The sequence below is a fragment of the Aethalodelphis obliquidens genome, unplaced genomic scaffold (assembly GCF_003676395.1).
Source record: "Aethalodelphis obliquidens isolate GAN/ISIS:26980383/991018 unplaced genomic scaffold, ASM367639v1 scaffold7, whole genome shotgun sequence".
In the NCBI taxonomy this organism is placed as follows: Eukaryota; Metazoa; Chordata; class Mammalia; order Artiodactyla; family Delphinidae; genus Aethalodelphis; species Aethalodelphis obliquidens.
In genome coordinates this window covers 34,125,509-34,142,777 of record NW_020837951.1, presented here as the reverse complement: position 1 = coordinate 34,142,777, position 17,269 = coordinate 34,125,509, and the positions used below count along the sequence as shown (strand labels likewise).

Sequence of the window (17,269 nt, the reverse complement as noted above, 5' to 3'; positions counted from 1 at the left end):
CTCTCAGTGGTTACCAATGAAGTACATGTTGCTAGGGCTGCCAGAAAAAAATTCAGGATGCCCAGTTAAATTTGAATTTCAGATGAACAACACGTAATATTTTTAATATTATATATGTGTGTCCCAAATATCGCATGGGATGTTCACTAAAAATTTCTCATTGCTTATATGAAATTTGAGTTCTTTTTAAAAATTTATTGTTGTATAGTTGATTTACAGTGTTGTATTAAGAAATTCAAGTTTAACTTGTATTTTTATTTGAAAATTTGGCAACCCTACATGTGGCTCAACCTAGTTTTCTTTGGGTCCTCACCACAGAAAAGGATACAGATTTCTGGGCCCGAGCACCTCTGTCCCTTGACCACTCTCGGCAGCCTTGTGTGGGTTTTAGTGGTCAGGGCTCCAGCCCCGCGATAAGGCTGTCTCCAGAGCTGCCGAGCGGGAGGGAGCATCTCGAAGCGCGGGGCCGCACAGGCAGGCCCGGGGTGGGGTGGGGGGGCTCACGTGGGCTCAGGTCTGCCTGTGTTCATCTCCAGCCTCCAGAGCACTGACACACCTTTGCCCCACAGCATCACACGGTACACCAAGCCCAACAGACTAGATAGAAAGTACCAGGTGCTCGGAGACAAGCCACCTCCTCCGGCGGAGTAAGTGTCAATGCCATGTCCTTTAACTCCATTTTAACCTGTCATCTTTGTCAGGGGGCAGCTAAATCTAACTCAGCCAAGGGAAATGGGAAGTAGGGGGCAGAGCAGGAGAGGTCGGCATGGGGATGGGTAAGAGTCAAGATTGGTTTGTCTCAGCCTAACTCACCTAAATTTATTGAGAGATAGATCCACCAAATTTAGACGTTCACCAAGAAGCCATTCTTCTTTCCTTTGAACAATAAGTTCATTTCTATTCAGTCACCTTTTGTTCCTTAAGGGCCAGCTGAACCGTCTACTGAGACTTGGTAGTAGGGCAACCAGTCAAGGTGCTTTCTAGACGTTGGGCCTGAAGCACCCAGAGGGGCCCACTCGGGAGTAGCTCTTGGCATTCCAGTTGCCCATCGCCCCACTCCAGCTGGCAGGGCTTCTTTGGATCCTGGAGGAAAAGCCAGCTACAGAACAACCTCGAGTCCCAACAGGGACCTAGATAGTCAGGTTTCAGCTCTCAGTGGGGAGTTGTAGGCAGATATTGGAGGAGACTAGAAGAATTGAGATTTGGTAAGAACTGACAAAACGTACATGACAGCGAGATCCGTGCCAGTTTCCGGGGAGGTCACAAAACCTCAAAGCCAATGAATAGGGGTAGAATCTACTAATCACGAGAGAGTGCTATAGTTTCCCACTGAAACATAAAATTTATGTCACCCTTCTTTTTGATTCTTGTTTACAAAACAAGTCTGGTCTCATTAGCTTTGCCTGATTATTTACATAAGTGCAGCAGGCGTGGTGACTGACCACCTAAACTTTTTACGTTTGCGTCGCTGGAACTTCTCAAAAAGAATCTCAGATTAGACTCTTAAAAGCCTCTTGAAGCCAAAAAGGCGAGTCAGATTTCACCTGCAGTACCTATAGATTTGGGTGAAAGCCTCTCTTCTTGAGGTCCCCACAGTACCTTCAGGTTTTCCTTACTCACCTGTGAGGCTGGGAACCTCATTAGCCAGGTGCCAGGTGGGTTTTCCCAAGAGGGCTCTGAAGCACTGTCTCCATCAAGTCAACCTTAGTTTCTTGAAACTGTTTGGTCACGTCTGATCCTATGCATCGTTGTCCATATGACATTTCAGTCAAAGCCTTGGTTATACATCAATGTTTCCAGTTACGTCCTGTTACAAGGAGGACAGCTTTTTGTGGAATTCACACAAATAATTATATTGCCATAAAATAAGTAAACTTAACAGGAGTTTCCGAATTCTAGAGTGCATATGAGCCGGTGAAACATCCAACCTCTTTCAAATTAGCCCTTTTTCCTCTTTAGCCTCAGGCAGTTGCTTTCAGGAGTTCCTCTGTCCCTTGAGAGCCCTGATGGGGACAGGACGCCTGAATTTAGGTCAAGCGACCGTAGGGAGTTGAGGGCTGGAGTGGGAAAGGAGAGGTCTGGCAGGGTGGACAGAGAGACAGGCGAGGTAGGGCTATGAAGGGGTCATATCAAAGGAAGCCAGGGAACTGAAGGGAAGGTGGAAGGTGGCAAAAGGAGGAAGAAGGAGCATAGGCGTGGTGGGGGAGAGAGGTCTTGGGGGGGGGTCTCCCCTCCAGTTTGGGGAGATCTTGTTTCCCCAAGAAGCCAGTGAGGTTCCAAATTATCCTTAGTAAAATCACGCCAGGGTCATGAATCCCACAGTGGAAAAGTATTTGGGAAAGTATAGTGAAAGCATGCAGAGGAGCCTAACGTTTGCTCGAGGGGAGAGTTTTTGTCAAGGTCAACAGACAGCAAATTACTTTTCCAGAAAGCAGTCGGGAAAGGTATAGTGAAGGCCCTAAGTTTATGCCTTTTGTGCAGGTCCGTGGGTCCCTCTACCAAGGAAACCATGTATGAAGAAGAAAACGCTTGCATGATAAACCATATGCAATACTTTTCATCCCAGTTAAAAATGGGAAAAAAACCCTAAAGGTCCAAAAATGGGGGATTGTAAACCACGGTGCATACATACTGGATGGTGTCACACAGCCATTTAAAATGATATCATAGGGCTTCCCTGGTGGCACAGTGGTTGAGAATCTGCCTGCTAATGCAGGGGACACGAGTTCGAGCCGTGGTCTGGGAAGATCCCACATGCCACGGAGCGACTGGGCCCGTGAGCCACAACTACTGAGCCTGTGTGTCTGGAGGCTGTGCTCCGCAACAAGAGAGGCCGCGATAGTGAGAGGCCCGCGCACCGCGATGAAGAGTGGCCCCCCGCTTGCCACAACTAGAGAAAGCCCTCGCACAGAAATGAAGACCCAACACAGCCAAAAATAAATAAGTAAAAATAAACAAAAACAAATAAAATGATATCATAATGTAGGGGGAACACTTTTAAGTGTGCAGAATGTAAAATGCCCATGAACCTAGCTCCAGACCAATTTAAAAATCAGCAGAAGGAAATACAGTAAAATGTTAGCATTTATTTTTTTCTTCTTGCTTTTCAGTTTATTTCGAATTTTCTTTAATTACGATGAATGAATTTTTAAATGAAAGATCACATGAGTAATATACATGTATTTTAGAAAATGCCAAAACTGATGTGTGTGTAAAGCACTCACTGCGTCACTTTATAGAAACTGTGCAAAAATAGCTGTCCTACAGGTACATGCAGTTCTAACACATCTGTCCCTTATTTCAGTCTTAACTGTTGAGACAGTTGACCTAACCGACAGGAATATTCACTGGATCTGTGCAGGTTTGTTCAGTAAAGACCTCGTGTGTGCACAGTCAACCCAAAGGCCAGAGGTACCAGAAAGAGGATGTTTGGTCCTACAGGCAGTCTTGCTCGTTCGACTAATATTTATAAGAAATCATTCTTTCTTCCCTCAACCAAGACTGAGGCACTGATAGGTGCAGGCACTGCGATGGGACAGGGGATTCCATGGTGAACAAAAACAGACACACAGTGTGTGTCCTGGTGGACTTCACCAGGTGCTGGGAGAGATGGGGCTAATGTCCAGTCACACAGATCAGTCCCCAGTCCCCCTGTGGGGAGTGCTGTAAAGCTGAGGGCCACGAGAGCATTGGAACAAGGCAGTCAGGAATCACCGCTGAGCCAGGATCTATGGAAGAGCAGGAACAAACGTGACCAAGAGGAAAATTGGTATTCCCTGGAGAGGAATCAGTGTGAGCAATGGCCCTGGGGCAGGAATGAGTAATTACAAGAAGTGATGAAGACAAAAAAGAACAGAGACACTTGGAAGCTGCCAAGCTCAGCTTGTCACATGCAAGAGGCATTCAACTAGATGAACAGAAATATTAGGTGGGGACATGCTTGGGCATCCCGAGCTGTCCAACTCCAGTTCTGGCCGGGCTGCTGAGTACTCAGAATGCTCAGTCCCTTTGGCTTTGTCCACACCGTTTAGTGTGATTAGACAAGGCCTCTCAGGGATCTGTCTCCTGTGTGTTGCAGGGATTTTAAAGGCATCATCCTGAGCCTCCTCTGGGAGAGCAACGAGCACCTGCTGACCATGGTGGAGGTGAGGCTCTACCTGCCCCTTTGCCATCCGCTGGTCACACGTCCCCAGTGGGCTCTGCCTCCTGCCTTCTGCTGATAATGGCCTTTGGGTGAAACTGAACAAAGGGGACTGCAGCCCTCATGACTACAGTACCCAGCTTCTGTCACCTCATGTGCTGTCTTTCATCCTAGAAATTCAAGCTCATCCATTCATTTACCCATTTGTTCAGCCACCAACCGTTTCTTGGCTACTGTGTGTCAGATACCGGGTGTGCCAAGAGGAACAAGCCCCGTCTCTGTCCCTGAGAGGCCGGCACCCAGCAGAGGGTGACAGACACGGTGGCACTACAGAGGGATGGGTGGGGCCGTGGGAGCAGGGGGCCTCTAGTAGGAGCGACCCAGGGCTCCGGTCCAGTGCACCCCACACAGGGGTGTCTGTGTGCTTCCTGTCTGCCTCCCCCTGTGCTGTGAGTCTTCAGAGAAGAGCTCTGGGTCATCCGTATTAGTGGCCCAGCTTGGCGCTTCAGAGAAAGCTCTCGGCCTGGTGGGTGGAAGACCAATTTCAGTCTTGAAAGATACCTAGAATTATACCATTGGCTCGCTCATGCCTCGCACAGCCCTGGGATACTGACAGTGGTGACAAGGACAGACAGGGAAGAGGAGCAACCCTGGCAGAGAGGACAGCAGTAGAGAAGGCCAGGGGGTGAGGAGAGCACAGTGGAGGATGCCAAGATGCTGGGCCAGAGCCCCCTGGGGAGGGTCGTGGCACCCACACTTTCAACCCTTTCCTGCAGGAGTTTTACCACAAAGACAAGCACTCAATCACCAGGCCCGACTGCATGTACGGAACCTTTGACCAGTGCGCAGAGAACATCTGCAGGAAGATCCTGGTGTACCACAGCCAGGCTGACGAGTACCACAACTCCTGCCTCATAGGTGGGTGTGGCCAGCAGATGGGCTGCAGGCCAGTGGGGTTGAGGGCACAGAGCCTCTCACGGCCTGAATGCTGCCTTCCTGACCTGGAGGTCACTGGGGAGGCAAAGGAGCCTCCCTGTGAAAAGCTGACATCTTACAATTAGGTAAAAACCTTGATCAGATTTAACTAGGGAGAAACAACAATGCCAAAAAAAATTCACTTTTCTCGAGAAATATGGTGATTTGTATCACTAAAAATGTTTCACTCATTGAATAGATATTTTTTACAGCTTTATTGAAACATTCACTTAATGAATTTAATACATTTAATTTTATTTAATTTTAATGTATTAAAATACATTGAATTGTACACTTTACACCCATTCAATGGCTTTTAATATAGTCATAGAGTTGTGCAACCATCACCACTGTGAATTTTAGAACCCACTGTCCCTCCATCACGTCCCCAGCCGTAAACAACCGCTACTTTCTGTCTCTCTAGATGTTCCTACCTGGGCTTTCACATGAATGGAGTCATGCAGTATTATTTGTTCATTCGGTGATGGACATTTGGTTGTTTCCACCTTTTAGCAATTATGGTTGCTGCTGCTGCAAACGTTCACGTGCATGTTGTGTGTGGATGTGTGATTTCATTTCTCTTGGGTTTATAACTAGGAGGAGAATTGCTGGGTCATATGGTGCCTCTGTGTTTAATCATTTGAAAAATCCTTCCACAGTGCCTACTGTATGCCTGGCCTGTGCTGGGTTTGGGCTATGATGAACTTGATAGACATAGCCTCCTAGAGAATAGGGACATGAAAAGAGGCAGGCAGGATACATCTTGCCATTTATGTTTATTATAACAACCTAAAGGGAGCTGTGAAAACACACCCATAGGTCCCGCCCCCGTTCCTGTTTCTCCATGTCCACAGCTATGTGTGTTTTGTGCAGTCATAAGTCCTGATTATTTCTGCTTGTAAGGCAGGGAACCTGAGGGCCCATCACAGGCCTTCTGTGTTGGTTGAGGGGCAGCACGGGTAGAAGAGGGAGAAGATTAGGGGACGGCCAGACCTGGGGTCAAGACCCAGCACTGCCATCTCCCAGCCATATGACCTTGACCGAGTCACCTTCTCTTGCCTGTAAATGGAGACAAGGATAATACCCACCATGCAAGGCTTTTTTGAGGATTAAGCCCCTCACAGCCCTGCCATATGCAGGGGAAATCATCAGCAGTGGCTCTCATTACTGTAGCTGTAGAATGACTGGAATGGAAACTATGGGCAGCATTTTGTTTCTCTAGCTCAGAGTTTCCCCATGTGAACTCTGTGGGATCCTATCATATGTGATCTTCCTCAAAAGAGAGGTTCCCTGGTCAAATGGGTTTGAGAAATGCTGCAGATTATGTCCCTCTCGGGCAGATTGACAGTTCACATTAAATGAAGACTTCCATTTCCTTCAGGGAGTCCAGTATCCTGACCAACTCTCCCACTGAAAACATGTAAAAATCCTGGATATAACACTTTTGCGGTAAACTTAAATGCATGGATGAGCTAGCTATAAAGTAAGAAACATACAGGGCTCCAAGATTAAGTGAGAATAGGAAATCAGAGATAAATTGAGCAGTGACTCTGGCTATTGCCATGAGGGCTTTGCTGACTCCCAGGTCCACTTGAGCCTCTGTTTTCATGGCCTCCAGGACACTGGGAACAGAGACCAAGCACCAGACGACCCAAGGTGGGCAGTCTGAAAGGGCACAAGCCACAGAAAACTGGGTCTCCACAGGGCTCCATCTGCATAGTAAGAAGAATGAGACAGAAACCATATCCCCTCCTCCCCCAGTGACTAGAAGGAAACTATCTTGTTATAAGCCGTGGCACTGGATAAAGAAGAAGAAAAACTCCAATGAAAATCCGTAACTATAAGCCAGCTCTTATGTGGTGTTTAAACCTGAAGTCACACTTAGATAAACCTAAATTCAACTTTGTGTTTGTGGATCATCCATAAGACCTGTAGCTGATACCTTAGCTTAAAATGATTTTGAGTCAGTCATGCCCAGATGCTTGTTTAGTAGAGATACTACAAATCTTCTCCAGAAAAGCCCACCTTCCGTTCAGGCCTCCAGGGATTCCCACAAATAAAATGCCCAGAATAAGAGTTCACCACAGGGCTTTCCTGGTGGCGCAGTGGTTGAGAGTCCGCCTGCCAATACAGGGGACACAGGTTCGTGCCCCGGTCCGGGAAGATCCCACATGCTGCGGAGCGGCTGGGCCCGTGAGCCATGGCCATTGAGCCTGCGTGTCCGGAGCCTGTGATCCACAACGGGAGAGGCCACAACAGTGAGAGGGCCGCTTACCGCAAAAGAAAAAAAGAGTTCACCGTAAAACACACACACACTCACACACACACACACACACACACACACACACACACACAGAAAAAGGCACCTTGAGCACGAGGCAGCAGAATGAGACCAGTGAAGACTTCAGATATTGAATGTATCAGACACAGAATATAAAATAATGTATTTATTTAGAGTTAAATAAAAGAGGAAATTGGAAACATGAGTGAGGAGCAAAAGACTATTAAAATGGCCAAGTAAATATGAAAGAGAACCAAATCAGACTTCTATATTGGAAAAATAAATCATTGAAATTTTAAACTTATGAATGGCTTTAATACCAAAGAAAATAACCAAAATGCAGCACAGAAAAACAAAGAAATGGAAATACGGGAGAGAGGTGGAGAGAGATGGAAGAAAGGGTAGGTCTGGCATGCAGCTATTTAGACGTCTAGAGGGAGAGGAGGAGCCTTAGGGTCAAGGCAATATTTGAAGAGAGAATGGATGAGACAGAACTGCTGAAAGATGCAGTGCATTTTAAAAGCACTGGAAAGTCCTGCAGAGAGTAGAAAAGAAGTCCTTTGAACTTGTTTAGTCCAGTACTTTTAATGCTGGTTTGACCACAGGACCCCTTTTGATGGAATAACTATTACCACATTGTAGACCAAGCCTTTGTCTTTGGGAAGCCGCTTTGAGCCTTTGTTGGAGAGATTGCTGCAGCAACTTGGCTCTGCTCTGTGCTCACCCCTGGTCCCCCACCCCCAATTCCTACAGAATTACGGGCCCAGATGAGGAGATTTGAGGAGCTATTGCCCCAGGTGTGTTGGCTGGTGATGGAAAATTTCAAGGAGCACCACTGGAAAAAATATTGCACCTCCACCAAAGAGATCCGGGGACAGTTCTCAAATTATCAGGAACAGCTGGAGAGAAGGAAGGTGGGGCCCCCCCGGACCAGCCCCTCCTCTCCAGGACCAGAGGCCCTGGGAGTTCAGAAACGGAGGTGGGGCGTCGGCAGAACTGAGTCCCAGGGAAGGACGTGGGCCAGGCTTGGGATTGTTGGATGGGGGTGAGGGACAATAGGCACTGGAGAGACGAGAGCTGAGCCAACAGCTCCTTCATAGAAGGCCTTCAGCACGCTCCTTGTTGGATTTAACCTTTAGGTCAGCTGGTTCTATGGGGCTGTGGCCATTGAGATCAACAGTAATTGTCCACATGGTCCTTCGAGCCATGGGACGTGGATGCTATTGATTTTATTGGACTGAAGCCCTGACTGTTCTGGGGCAGATGCTCAGCTCTCCCACTTCTTAACCCTTGGAGTCAGCTCCAGCCATGCCCCTGTCTTCCCTCCTCAGCCGCTCCTCTGCCACTCCTCAGCCCTTCACACACCCAGGTCAGTGCACACATCAGTCTGGCCGTGGCCATAATTGGCAGAGGACATAGGCCAGTGACTTTTTGGTCCTGACCTCAAGACCAGGTCAAAAAACCTACTGATTTCTGGATTTTCTGAAGGATGAAAATGCCCAGAAGCTCCACCCAAATCTTGGACACCCCGCACATCTCCAAGAAATGGAGTCTCTGTGTCAAGTGGAAGAGAAAAGGCAGGAAGATTTGGACACCTTGATTGCGGTGACCAGGGAGCAGCTGGAGGTCAGTAGTGCCATCCACTCCATGTCTAGATGCTGAGGGCTACACTGCCCTCCGGAGGTCACCCCCACTGACAGCCAGCAACAGCACTGAGCACGGCCCTTTGCTGACACCCTGGCCAAAGCAGGGTATGAAAGCAGGCGGGTGTCATAGGTGGAGATGGTCTTTATTGGCCGTTGTAACTTGCATTTTTAAATTTCTAACTTAATTAATTACTAATGAGAACTTCTTTTCCAAGATCCATGTCAAGTTTTATTTCCTCTTTAGTAAATTGTCTATGTCTGTCCCTTGACCATTTCAGAATCATTGCCTATCTTCAAACCAAGTCCCCTCTAGGGAGAGGCCTCCTGGGGAAGACCAGATGCCTGTTAACTTGGACACAGTTGACACGTGGCCCTGGTCTTGTCTCACATGCTGCTCCCCAAATCCTCCCTCAGCCTGTCTTAGGAGACAAGTTCCTCTCCCTGCAGCACCGTGTTCCCCATGTTTCCTCCAGGAGTTCACCCGGAAGTACAGCCGGTTTTTTATAGCCAGCTTGGCCACCTTCACTGAGAAGTTCCTGCTGCAGTTGGATGAGGTGGTCACCATTGACGATGTCCAGGTTGCAAGTATGTGCGCCACCGGCCTTGTGCCCTGGCCCCAGGGGGTGTGACACAGGGTGATGGGCCTGGGGTGGGGTGGGGGGGCCGTCCGCTTTCCCCCAACTCCCCCAGAATGAAAATACATTCTCTATGGAGGGGACTGATGAATTTTTGTTTGTTTTAATTAAAACTCTCTTTTTTTAAACTAAAAAAGCAAATCCCAAATGAATCAAAGATTATATATAAAAAATGAAATCCTAATGCTAAATATTTTCATAATCTTGGGGTAGGGACAGCTTTCCTAACCATGAGAGCCAGAAGCCATAAAGGAATGGCTGGTACTTCCCTGTGGCCAAAACAAAAACAAGGAAAAATGTCAAAGTATGGAAAGACGAACCACAAACTGCAAAAATATTCCTAATAACTAATAGGTCAGAGAATGGCCTAATATCCCTGTAGTATAAAGAACTCTAACAGGCCAAATTTGTAAAAAGAGATAGAGAACAAACATGCAATTCAAAAGGCCAATAAATTTAAAAGATGCTTGACTTCACCAATGATGAAAAATGTGAATATAAACATTATTAAGATATCATTTCTCGCCAATAACCTGGCAAGGCTTTTAAGTTCAGTGACAGCCAGCACTGGTGAGGCTGTCAGGAAGCCTGAGCACCACAGAGCCTCTCAGAGAAGTGTACGTCCACCCCACTCTCTTGGAGAACACTCTGTTGTCGGTGCCTTCAAAGTCCTGAGTGTGTGTGCCTTTGACCTAGCCGTTCTAACCCTGGGAATTTATCCAACAGAAATATGTGCATACTTTTTCAAAGATATATTTTCAAGCAGATTCTTCACAACACTGCTTGAAATTGCAAAGAACTGGAAACAATGTTAATATCTACATATAGAGGATTGGGTAAATAAATTATGGTCCAGATGTAGGAGGGAGTACTGTGCAGCTGTTCAAGTGGGTGTGGTAGGTCTCTATGTGCCAACCAGAAAGTCCTGAAGGAACACTGTCACAGGAAAAAGCAAGGTGACCATTATACCTACCTATGATACTATTAAAAAAACACATATGTGATATAAACATGCACCCCGCATATATGTAAATGAGTCTGTGTGAGAGACAGACAGAGACAGAGAATGAGAGCGACAGAGCCTGAGAGACAGGTACCAGACTGTTGATGACCATCTCTGGTAAGTGGGGCTGTGAGAGATTTCTAAAATCTTTTCTTTTTCCCCGTTAGGGGATGTTTAAATTTTTTATAATGTGTACCAATTACTTTTATAACTACACAAAGATTCAAATCAGATATTAAATATTATCCATTTATCACTAATCTATTAAGTAAATAAATATATTATTTTTATATTTTTAAGTTTTCATTAGACAGACAATGAATATTTCTTACAGTAAAATGAGAAATTCAATATGAGTTACAAAGAAAGAGAAGAACATAGTCATTCTACCCAGAAATAAGTGTCCTTAACACTGGCTGTCCTCCTCGTTATTTCCCTTCGGGCACAGGCCTGTGTGGATATCAGCGGGGGGATGGGAGGATGGATCACAAGTGTGTGCTCTTTTGTAAGCTAATTTCCCCTTGGGCGGACGCTGGGCAAGCCAGTCATCACCTCCTTGAGCACTTTCAGTTGCTGATTAGTTCCCTGCTGGTGCACATCGGGCCACGTCCAGCTTTTCACTCCTGTAATCGTGCTGAAGGGAACGTCTGCATCCATATTTCTCTGTTTCGGGGCAACAGATTCCTAGAAGTGGACTTTCTAGGTCAAAATGTATATGAATTTCGAGGCGTTGGTCACTTTCCAGTGTTGGGGCTCTCTTTGGCAAATGTGAGCCTGGTTTGGGAGAGCAGAGCCTGCAGAGACCCTGGGGTTCAGACTAGAGGGAGAACAGGCGAGAGCAGCCGGCAGGGAGGCAGCCTCGGTAACTTGGAGGGAACTGCCAGGCCAGGGAGACCCCCTGCACCAGGTCTACAGGAGCCTCTCCTGCTCTGAGCCAAGCAGCCTGGCCCTGCCATCCATGCAGACCAGGGTGCAGAGGGCTGCTCACCGCGTGGACGGAACCCCTTTCTCTTCACGTCAAAGGGCAGGTCAGTGAGCCGGACATGAGAGGGACAACATTGAATGTATGCATTCCAGGAGAAATTCTGAGTTCAGGACCATTTGAGCTAGTATAAGCCAAAGAAGGCTCTACAAAGCATATTCGGGGGCTCACAGGAGCTGCAAGAAAGTCAGAGCATCATTCTGAGGGCTTTGGAGCTGGGAACCACGCCCAAACCATACCTCTCATCCTCCAGCTTTGACCCCCTTGCCATCTCCTCGGCCCCCACCTATGAATCTGGTGCATTTGGCTTCTGTTTGGGAGGGGCCTCTGCCTCCTGCCTGAGACTCCAAGTGGGGAAGAGGGGAGCGAGCCCTCATTTCTCTAAATGTAAGGTCGGGGGTCCCCTTGATCTCAGGCTGTGGGTGAGGCCGCTGTCAGTAACCTGTCTCTTGCCTGCCAGAGATGGAGCCCCCGAAACAGAAAACATCAATCCTAATACGGAGGAAACTCAACGGGCTCTCCCTGGAGGAAGAGAGTGAGAAGCCCCTGATTGAACGAGGGAGCAGGTGAGAGCCGAGAGCAGGGAGTAATACCACAAATGGCTGTATGTGCTGGGGGTGGTGCAGTGGAATGGTTAGGGCCACGAGCTCTGACGTCAAACAAACCTGGTAATCTTGGGAAGGCATTGTGTCCTAAGCATGTTTCCTCATCTGTGAAATGGGCATGGCAGCCTACCTTACATGATATTATGAAGAGAAAGTTCAATGAGATTGTACTTGGAGTGCCCTGGCACATACTAAGAGCTCAGCAGGTATTAGTTCATGTGATAAGGACCCACAAAAGGGCCCCCCAAAAAATAGAGGCCTGTCCCAGTGTGGGGCACATTCTCAGATTGCTGGTGGCACTGTGATCCACTACGGCTGTCCATCCTGTATGACAAGAGCTACCAAAATGCTTGTCCCCTGTGACCCAAGAATGTTACTCTGGAAGAAGTAAGGCAGCGATTTGCCCAGCTAAGTTGTCAGCAGTGGTTTTATAGCAGAATAGGAAAAGCAGGCCAGGAACTGATGACTGCCACCTCGCTGGCCAATTGATGAGGAAACTGAGACCCAGAAAAGGGAAACACCTAGAGGTGTGGGATTCCCCTTCCCCATGCAGAACCCAATTGTGTATACACATGGATTTAAACTGTATGAAAATGCAAAAAAGAACTTGACGAAGCTTAATGTTAAATGCTCAGTAAGGTTTTTCTTTTTCTTTTTTTTTAACATCTTTATTGGAGTATAATTGCTTTACAATGGTGTGTTAGTTTCTGCTGTATAACAAAGTGAATCAGCTATACATATACATATATCCCCATATCTCCTCCCTCTTGCGTCTCCCTCCCACCCTCCCTATCCCACCCCTCTAGGTGGTCACAAAGCACCCAGCTGATCTCCGTGTGCTATGCGGCTGCTTCCCACTAGCTATCTATTTTACATTTGGTAGTGTATATATGTCCATGCCACTCTCTCACTTCCATTCTCTACGTCTGTGTCTTTATTCCTGTCTTGCCCCTAGGTTCTTTAGAACCTTTTTTTTTTTTAGATTCCATATATATGTGTTAACATACAGTATTTGTTTTTCTCTTTCTGACTTACTTCACTCTGTATGACAGACTCTAGGTCCATCCACCTCACTACAAATAACTCAATTTCGTTTCTTTTTATGGCGGAGTAATATTCCATTATATATATGTGCCGCATCTTCTTTATCCATTCGTCTGTGGATGGACACTTAGGTTGCTTCCATGTCCTGGCTATTGTAAATAGAGCTGCAATGAACATTGTGGTACATGACTATTTTTGAATTATGGTTTTCTCAGGGTATATGCCCAGTAGTGGGATTTCTGGGTCGTATGGTAGTTCTATTTTTAGTTTTTTAAGGAACCTCCATACTGTTCTCCATAGTGGCTGTACCAATTCACATTCCCACCAACAGTGCAAGAGGGTTCCCTTTTCTCCACACCCTCTCCAGCATTTATTGTTTCTAGATTTTTTGATGATGGCCATTCTGACCGGTGTGAGATGATACCTCATTGTAGTTTTGATTTGCATTTCTCTAATGATTAGTGATGTTGAGCATCCTTTCATGTGTTTGTTGGCAATCTGTATATCTTCTTTGTAGAAATGTCTATTTAGGTCTTCTGCCCATTTTTGGATTGGGTTGTTTGTTTTTTGATATTGAGCTGCATGAGTTGCTTGTAAATTTTGAAGATTAGTCCTTTGTCAGTTGCTTCATTTGCAAATATCTTCTCCCATTCTGAGGGTTGGCTTTTCGTCTTGTTTATGGTTTCCTTTGCTGTACAAAAGCTTTTAAGTTTCATTAGGTCCCATTTGTTTATTATCAGGGTTTTTCTTTTAATTAAGACGTTTAAAGCATGATAATTTTTTTTTTAAAAAATGCTAACCTTTTTCACCAGGGATGAAGGGTGCACTGTGAATGATGAAGATAAGCCTGTAGGACTTTTCATGCATGTTTGTTTGTAGGAAGTGGCCAGGAATCAAACCCACCGAAGTCACCATCCAACACAAGATTCTCCTCCAGAAAACACCATCAATCACCACCACCAAAACAACCCTGGGCCACCTGGCATCCGTGGAAGCTCGAGATGCTATCTATTTGGTGAGTGGAGAGACAGGGTGGGGTGGGTGCACCCCAGGGAACGCAGGGCAGCTCGGTGTGGCTGCCTTGGGAAGGAGGGAGCTTGCTATCACCAGGTGCCCTGTCATTTGGTCCATGGAGCAGATGGCACACGTCAGGGTGCCCCAGGGCACAGTGTCAGCACTGGGAACAGCCAATGTTCTTAAGCACCAGCGCGTGAGCCACAGGTCGTGTCCAGTCCCAATGATAGCTCGGGTCTGATGGTGTGAGCCCCAGTGCTGTAGGAGCCCAGCCGAGAGACACCACACCCAGACTTGGGTGGGGGTGTGTGTGTGAAGGAAGGCTTTCCGAGAAACAGTTGAGACAGAGTGAAGGGACAAAGTAGTCAGAGGCATGGAGGCCATGGGAGCAGCGGGTGACAATGGGTGGAATAAGGGACAGTTCCTGAGCACCTGCTGCAGTTTCTGTTCTCGACGTGAGCCTTCTCATTGGATCCTTGTAACAAGCCCATGAAGAAGGTAGAATTGTCCCCATGTTGCTGCTGAGGACACTGAGACTTGAAGAAGTGTGTCCCCTCTGTGGCACTGCAGAGTGGCAGAGCGAGGATTTGAACCCAGTGCCTGTTAGACCCCATGGGGCCTGCCCGAAGAGGAGGCTGCACCCAGAGGCCTCCTGCGGGACCTCTCGGCTCTGAAGATGTGTGGACCTTTGTTCCTGGTGCCCCAGAGAGAAACGTCGTCCTGAGATATGCTGACCCCAGTATTTGGAGAGCCCTCAGTTCCCAGGCCACCGTGCTAAGACCCAGGCAGAGGGGGCAACTCTGCTGCGAAGTTCAGTGAGAGCTCAGGCCTAGTGGGCTCAGCCTCTCGAGGAAGCCAGGACCCCTGAGCTTCAAGGAGGCTACAGTGTGGGATGGTGATTAAGAAGGAGGGCAGAGTGCAGAATCAGATAGAGCAGGGTCCTAGTCCCTGCTCAGCCTCTTTCTAGCTAAATAACCCCAGGCAAGGTTGTGAGCCTCAGTTTCCCAATCTGTAAAATGGGGGAAATAACCGGGCCTGCCTGATGGGTTATTGGGCAAAGTAATGAGAAATGACCTGTGGAACTCTTGCTGGTGCCTGGAGTGGGTTCAAAGCTAACTGGCAGCAGGTTACAGTGTTCATCTAGGGCACAGAGCCCAGAAGCCCTTCCTCACGTGGCTTCCTCCCACTGCTTGCTCCCAGAAATATTTAGCGTCATTGGAAGAGGAGTTGAAGAAGATCCAGGATGACAGCACACTGCAGGTGAAGGAGGCTCAGCGCTGGAAGGACAGCTGGAAGCGCTCTGTGCACACCATCCAGGACCTGTACTTGTGACACCCTCAACCCACTCCCAATAAAGGCTTATTTTGTGTGGACTCCTCATCCATCCACCCACCCTTCTTCCTTCCATCCATCCATCCTTCCATCCATCCATCCATCCATCTCTGCTCTATGCCCAGCGCTGTACCTTCACAGTGACCAGGACACGTTGTGGTCCCTGCCCACATGGAGATCACTTCCAATGAGGAACACAGAGGTGAAAGGGGGAATTCCACACAGTCAGCTAGGACAGCGGATAACAGGAATGGTTAACTTAAAATAGAGATCAATACTTCAGAGGAAATAACTTCCAAAAGGCATGCTGGGCACTTCATCTTGGAAAATTAAAACTTATGGGAAAGAGTATACTGCACATTTAACAAAACGTGAGTTTTAACGGCAGCTATGCGCTGATTCCTGGACCCAATAAAGACTCCATCCAGTGTTGGCTGGGTGTCTGGCAATTGTCTGGCCAATTATAAGATTTTGGCAGAAATCTTCTAGGCCTCTTTAACTTTACTAAGGGTCTCTTTAGTCCTGTGAGACTCAGATCACTGTCTTTGGAAACCTGCATCCTGCCGTCTTCCTTGTCCTCTTTCTCTTCTTCTTTGATTGCAACACGGCCTCACTGTGCCAGCAGCTCTCTGTGCCCTGTGGACACAGGCGGCTCAGGCTCCTTCCTCCACTTCCTGAGCTTCTGCTGCTCCTACACAGTTTGAATGTTAACGTTGCCTCAGTCTGAGTTTCCACGTGCTTTATCTCTTAACGACTCGATGAGGTAGGTATTGCCCACATTTTACAGTTGTAGAAACTCAAGTCCAGGAGGTCAAGGCAACCCACTCAAGGTGACACAGACAATGCAGAACCTCAGCAGAGTTCGGGTTCCCCAGAAGTGGACAAGGACTTGGAGGCAAGTCGTTTGTTTTGGAGATGATTCCAAGAAGCATGAGTGAGGACATAGGGAAAGGGAGCCTGGAAGGAGAAAAGCCACTGAGGGGGCTTTGAGGAGTGGCCCCTGCTATGGGTGAGCAGGCTCCACCTCGCTGGAAAACAGCCTCCCACCTGACCTGACTCTGTCAGCGAAGGTAGAGAATTGCCCGGCATTAGTGCTGCCATACTGCCCCTTGTGCCAGTTTTTGGGACAGGAACCTCCCATGGTGCCAGACACGCCCTCAGGCAGGGGGTCTCAAGGGATGCTGGCTGGAGACCAGCTCCCCAGCTGCAGGTGAATCAGGTGGGCCAAGGGGATATGAGCGCAGCAGCAGCAGCGTCACCGCCGCAGTTTTCCCAAACCTAAAGCCAGGCCCCTTTGCACCACTCTGCCACAGCACCCTCTTTCCCCAGAGCAGCACGTCACGTCAGCATAGCCCCTTCCAGCTTGCGCATGCTCTGCAGGTACATGATCTAATTCAGCCCTGCCAGGGACAGGTGGCAGTCACCACGTAACCCCTATTTTGTAAATAAAAAACTGAAACTCAGAGAAATGAAGATACCTCCGAAGTCACTCCGCGGGAGAGTGCTGCAGCCGGGGTTCCAGCCCAGCTCTGACTGCCCCTGAAACTCAGCCTGCAGTGAATGCACCCGGGTGCTTTGTACGTAGGAAAGCTACCTCTCTCCTCTGCCAGC

At 47.8% G+C, this 17,269-nt stretch overlaps 1 protein-coding gene across 8 annotated transcripts in view; it reads left to right on the top strand.

The window, feature by feature from the left end:
• The window catches only part of CCDC180 (coiled-coil domain containing 180), a 56,877-nt gene extending 41,171 nt beyond the window's left edge, over positions 1 to 15,706 (top strand). For 5 of the 8 annotated variants that reach the window (XM_027105437.1, XM_027105438.1, XM_027105434.1 and 2 more), the window contains 9 exons: positions 537 to 647; positions 4,079 to 4,145; positions 4,918 to 5,059; positions 8,151 to 8,311; positions 8,886 to 9,023; positions 9,517 to 9,628; positions 12,124 to 12,229; positions 14,192 to 14,327; positions 15,527 to 15,706. In XM_027105437.1, coding sequence (XP_026961238.1) covers positions 537 to 647; positions 4,079 to 4,145; positions 4,918 to 5,059; positions 8,151 to 8,311; positions 8,886 to 9,023; positions 9,517 to 9,628; positions 12,124 to 12,229; positions 14,192 to 14,327; positions 15,527 to 15,658 — 1,105 coding nt within the window. In that variant the 3' untranslated portion in view covers positions 15,659 to 15,706. Of the gene's footprint in view, positions 1 to 536; positions 648 to 4,078; positions 4,146 to 4,315; positions 5,060 to 8,150; positions 8,312 to 8,885; positions 9,024 to 9,516; positions 9,629 to 12,123; positions 12,230 to 14,191; positions 14,328 to 15,526 lie in introns of those variants that run through there. The other 3 variants (XM_027105436.1, XM_027105441.1, XM_027105440.1) reach the window with 3 other exon arrangements.
• The last annotated feature ends 1,563 nt before the right edge of the window (positions 15,707 to 17,269 follow it).